The sequence below is a fragment of the Pelophylax lessonae genome, assembly GCF_965119305.1.
Source record: "Pelophylax lessonae genome assembly, chromosome: 2".
NCBI lineage: Eukaryota > Metazoa > Chordata > Amphibia > Anura > Ranidae > Pelophylax > Pelophylax lessonae.
This window is the reverse complement of record NC_138769.1, coordinates 722,455,081-722,461,080: the sequence shown is the minus strand read 5'-3', so window position 1 is coordinate 722,461,080 and position 6,000 is coordinate 722,455,081. Positions and strand designations below refer to the sequence as shown.

Sequence of the window (6,000 nt, the reverse complement as noted above, 5' to 3'; positions counted from 1 at the left end):
ATCTACACCATTAACATTATGAAAAATTTTTGAATATTTATACTTACCCAATGTTTTTTTTTTTCTCTTTTTTCCACTTCAGTGTTCTTACCATAAAATTTGTGTGTAACAAATATTTCCCTCTCTATGTGCGTAAAATAATACCCCTGAGGAAGCGGCTACCGGCGGTGAAACATGTCGGGTTGAACGTGTGGATATCTCCACATTTCCGCACAAAACATCAATATTCTGCGGTACAGGATAAATCCCTACACGGTTTACCCTTTTGTAGAAATTGTTGTACACTTTATGGTATTTAAACTGCATATAAGAACATGGTCTGAAATGGTATATGTTTTTTATTGATGCTGTGTATCTGTTTGAATACAGTACGCTAACTTTTAATGATTTGTTTTCTTTAATAAAATTAATATTTTTTGATATTTTAATTGTACCATTATATTTGTTCTACCAGCACCCTTATTGCAAAGTCCCCCTCAATCTTTGAGCCCTATTTCTTTTCCCTCTACACATTCTTGGAGCCCACTGAGGGATATAGAAAGCCTTAAACCTACAGGTCATACCATACTGTCATCTACAGAAGGATAAGACAATGGCAAAAAAAAAAAAAAAGTGGACCAGCCCCGATTATAACCTATTCTACTCCCAGCAAACTTCAGATTTATAATGAAGTAGTACCGCAGGATCCTAAAAACACAAAAGAGGTAGGACCAGTGTGTCTCAATTGACTCTAAGACAATTATTTTTACAGGAATCTATATTCTTTCCTGTCCATTGAAGGTCACAGGAAGCCTTCAAGCTTCGAGAGGTCCATGTTGCCGACTTGCAAATCTGGTAAACAGAGACCTGATGCTGAAAGCTCAAAAGGAGATCACTGCCCCAGTGGACTGAGTCTTAACAGGAAAGGGGTGATTCTGATACTTGAGACCATAAGTCCCAACAATTTGTTTAAGTAACCCAGCGATAATGAAAGAGAAGCCAAGGTGCCCTTCTAAGATCCATCTTTCTGAAAGAGACCTTTATTAACCACTTGCCGACCGCCGCAAGTACATATACTGCGGCGGTCCCACGAGCCAATAGGGGGCAAGCGCGCGCCGCCAGAGGCGCGCTTCCTCCCCCGCTTGTTCACAGGAATCCCCACGCGAGAGACCGGCGGCTCCGATGTCCGCCGGTCACTCGCAATCTCCTGCTGGAGAGGGAGAAAGGCAGACGGCTGATGTAAACAAAGCCGTCTTTCATTCTCCCTGGTGTAACTGCAGAGATCATACGATCCTGCTATGGAGGATCGTATGTCTCTGTGGTTACATCAAAAGCCACGCCCCTTGACAGTTATAAGCACGCCCCTAGGGACACATTTAACCCCTGGATCTCTAATAAAGTTAACCCCTTCCCTGCCAGTGTCATTTTTACAGTAACAGTGCATATTTATAGCACTGATTACTGTAGTAATGTCACTGGTACCCCAAAAAGTGTCAGAAATGTCAGTCAGGGGTCCGATCTGTCCGCCGCAATGTCGCAGTACCGCAAAAAAAAAAAAATCGCAGATCGCCGCCATTACGCGTTTAAAAAAAAAAACACCAAAAATGACAGAAATCTTTCTCTTAGTTAGTAAATGCAATAACTTTTGCGCAAACCAATCAAAATACGCTTTTTGCATTTTTTTTTTTACCAAACATATGTGGCATAAAACAAATTGGCCTAAAATGTTAAAAAATTTAGATTTTTACATTTTTTTTTTTGGGAATGTCATAAAAAAATGTGAATAATATTGTTATTTTTGCAAAATTTACGCTCTTTTTTTGTTTATAGCGCAAAAAATAAAAATCACACAGGTGATCAAATACCACCAAAAGAAAGCTCTGTTTGTGGGAAAAAAAGGACGTGAAATTTGTTTAGGTACAGCGTCGCACGACCGCGCAATTGTCCGTTAAATTCACGCAGTAAAAAAATCGCAAAAAACCCCCTGGTCGGAATGGGGGTAAAATCTTCCGGGGCTTAAGTGGTTAAGAGACACAGCCTAAACCACATCCAGACAACGGAGGGATTCCTTTAGATGAACTGGATCAAGACAAGGATGAGAGAACAACGTCTTGTTTGATGAAAGACCTTGAGCAGGAAGGAATTTCTAGGCATCAACATCACCTTGTCACTATGCAAGACCAAAAATGGGCTGGCAGCTCAGACAATCACTTCACAGAGATGAAAGCAATAAGGAAAGCAATCTGTGCATTAAAAAAAAACAGAAAGAGGAATATCTCTAATGGGTTCAAACAGTGGCTTTTGGTGCCACTGAGTCAAAGGGGATTAAATTGGGGGAATTACATGGGAAACGCCCAACACGAGGGTCTTAAACAAAAAGTTGGAAGACAATAGTCTCAGTAGTCTCTCTGGAAATAATCCATCCCACAGAGAAGTTATTGGGGATCAAAGCCTCTGGATTCACACCAAGTGAAGTACTTGATAGACCTTTGTGGGAAGTGGACTTCCTAGCCATAAGTATCAAAGCAATCTGCGGAATCAGAGTTCCCCAGTCCCTTAGAACCTAAATATAAACGACCATGCCTTTAAAACCAGTGGCCAAGAAGCACAATGGCAAATTGGCCCTTTGGACAGCAGATCCAAAGGGTCTAAAAGGGACCATAACATGTCTGCTAGAAGCCTTATCAGGTTGGCATACCAAATACTGTACTTCTGGGCTAATCCAGAGCAGTGAGGATCATTGTGATGCCCTCTATATCTATCCTGCAGAGGGAGAAGCTTCAAGGAAGAAAAGGCATGCATCAAGGTGTACTGATCACAGGGTGCCATCAGAACATCCTCTGCCTCTACCACTGGCTCTTTGTACATAGATACAAACCTGACCAGTCTGTTACTGAACCTGAAGTCCACCTCTGGTGTCCCCCACCTGTGACACAGGCCCTGAAACATGTCTGGGTGAAGAAGTCCCTCGCCTATGTCTAGATGCTGCCAGCTAGTTATCATTATCTACTCCTGGAATGTAAACAGCTGAGAAAGCTAGAATACAAAGTTCTGCCCATACCAGGATCCGCTCTACCTTTCTTGATTAATGTACCGCACCACAATGGCATTGTCCAACTGAACCCAAGTCAGATGACCCTCCAACAGGTAGATCCTTTGGCGTGGGCACTGCAGCTTATGCACAGGCCTTTTTTTCAGGGGGGACCCTCTACTACTGAATGTATGTAATGGCAAGGGGTGCTGGGGATGTGCTGTAGGGTCCATTGATGATTGCCACTGGGGGATCAGTCATCACCAGAGATGTATAGTAACTAAGTAGAACTACTTCACTACTGTACTTAAGTACGGAAAGGCGGTATCTGTACTTTCCTAGAGTAGAATTTTTTTCTCCTACTTCCACTTTTACTTCACTACATTTTTTCAATGATTTCAATACTTCTACTCCAATATTTTTTTTTGTGCTGCATAGTTACTCGTTACAATTATAAAAATTACCACTGCCAGAACAGTAGATGGCAGGTTTCATGAAGTTCAAAACATGTGTATTATCAGCGCATACGAAAATAAATGCTACTGTATGTATAAATAAAAGCTGCATTTGAAATAATAAAAAACAATATGATGTTCAAACTTTTGACTTCTTTCCTTAATAACTACATACACAGTACTTGTACTTTTACTTTCAGTACTTGAGTAGCATTTTTTTTTCAAAACTACTGGTACTTTTACTTTCAGTACTTGAGTAGCAAAATTTAAAAAAAAACTACTTGCAATACTTAAGTACAAAAATTGTTGAATACTTTAGTACTTCTACTTAAGTCACTTTTTGTTCGAGCACTTCCACTTCTACTCAAGTAACTTTTTGATCGAGCACTTGTACTTTTACTCAAGTATGGGTTTCGAGTACTTTATACAACTCTAATCATCACTGGTGGGGATCTTTTTTTGTGTAGGGGGTCTATTGTTGCTGGTGGAGAATCTATTGTTGCTGGGAGGGGGTCTAATATTCGCGGGGGGGGGGGGGGTCTGTTGTTGCTGGGAGGGATCTACTGTACTGTTGAGAGAGACAGGTCTATTGTTACTGGCTGCTGGAGGGTTAGATGATGCTTGCTGCTGGGAGATCTGTTGTTGCTGCTGGTGGTCTATTGTTGCTGGGATGGCTCTATTGTTGCTGGGGTGGTATTTTGTTGTGGAGGGGGCATTGTTGTTGGCAGAAGGGGATCTATTTTGCGGCTTGTCTTGTTGTAATTAACTAGTTCCATACGAATGACTTAGCACCACAGAATTCTACTTGGTTCTGTATTCTCTAAAAGGGGTGGTACTGGGAGGTGGAACCAAGGGATGGTGCTCGCAGGTGGGTAGGGGCAGAGACAAGGGGTGACTCCTAAGGGGGGGGGGGGGTTCCTGCACCTATTCTCTGAGAAAAAAAAGCCCTGCTTATACAAATATTTGCAAATGTGTGCAAACAAAACCCTCTGCTAGACAGGGCCAGATCGGTTGTTTTGCAGGCTGGCAAGTGTGCGGGAAAATCTTTTGTTTCTGCAGAAAACACGCTTATCCTCCCAGGGATGCTAGTTACAGAGAGGTTATCCAAAGCTGGCATACATTTTATTTTTTCGCAATTGCTGAATCCTTCTGTTGGTGGCAGTATAGCCCAAAGGTTTAAGACTTCCTATTTCCCTTGATTGGACGATAATTACATATTTTACTATATACCCAGGCTTAGAGAAAACCTAATGTCCTAACAGCGCCCTGATAACGTGAGAAACAAGTTGGGAAAAAGGCCAAAAAGTGGACTTTCTTGTCTCAGGGATGCCCCCCTTTTCAGTTGAGGCTGGTCAGTCTCCAGCATTTAAACGAACCGATAGCCAGATCTCGACTCCTCCAAACTCCCTCTTCTTAACCCAGGAACCTCTGGCAGTCTTGTATAACCATCACATGCCTGTGCAGTCGGTAGATTTCGGCTTGAGGACATCAGCACACTTTTCAGACCTGCCAGCCCATCTGCACCAAGGCCTGGTGAGATGGTCAGACTTAGCTCAGAGCTCAGATTCACCACTACAGGATGAGCATTAAGATGAGTCCCAAATGAGAAGCAGGTTCCACCTCCGCCCAGAATAACAATCTGCTTTGAATCTTGAAGAAGAACAGAACTGTGACCATGAAGCATTAGCGGCCATGTCAACGAAGCCTGGGAGCAAAAAGACAGTGTTACAATGAAAACCTATAAAAGATGTCAGACAGAGGAGTCTTAGGGGAGAGGGGGTGAGGAGGGTAAAGGGGTCAAGGCGTGTGACAGTGCTCACCGTCACTGGGAGTAAAGGACAGATAATTAATGGTTTGGATGGCTTCAGATGGGACAGTAAAATTTGTCAGCAATATCTCTCAGGAAATGTAGAAAGATGAATGGTTTGACTATTCAGATTGCTAGAATATTGCAGGAGTGTCTCAGACCCTTGCTAGATAGTGAGATGGGGTGAGGTTTGTTATTGACAAGTGCCTGTATTCCATTTTTCTATTGTTTCTGTCTGCCTTAAGATAAACTAATTATGGGATGTACATGTGTATGTGGATTGGCTGCTAGAGGGGAGGGGGGATTGTCCTACAGTGTATATATCTTTGTGCATGTGTTTGAATAAACAGTCAATTTTTACCCCTTCATAAAGTCTCGACTCATGTTTGGGGGAATCTGCTACAAGGGATTGCTGTGCTCTTCATACTCCCTTGAATAATCACTAAGCTCTTGTAAGAGCTTGTTCCTGTTCCTGCTTCACTCTCTGGGGAAAGAGGTTCACCCACTGGAACCTGGAGCCTTGTCGTAGGTCCAGGGTGGGTAGGAGATGGCGAGACCCCAACCAAGCTGCGGCGGTTCGTGGGATCTGAGGTGGTAATGGTGTCTGGTGGAGTGCTTGGAGCCCTCGGGAAGCACTAGGAGCATCCGTCAATGGAGGTACCCAGTCGGGGTGCCGGTTGATCTGTTACAAGGTGTATTTGGAAGGGTGAGAATGAAAGGAGGCAAAC

General features: G+C 42.9%; 1 protein-coding gene across 1 annotated transcript in view; it reads right to left on the bottom strand.

Moving 5' to 3' along the window:
* Positions 1 to 4,831: 4,831 nt before the first annotated feature.
* The window catches only part of LOC309548290 (uncharacterized protein), a gene marked incomplete at both ends in the record, with an annotated part of 45,747 nt that continues 44,578 nt past the window's right edge, over positions 4,832 to 6,000 (bottom strand). The window contains one exon of the mRNA XM_082248230.1: positions 4,832 to 5,170. Within this exon, the coding sequence (XP_082104356.1) occupies positions 4,832 to 5,170 (339 nt within the window). The remainder of the gene's footprint in view (positions 5,171 to 6,000) is intronic.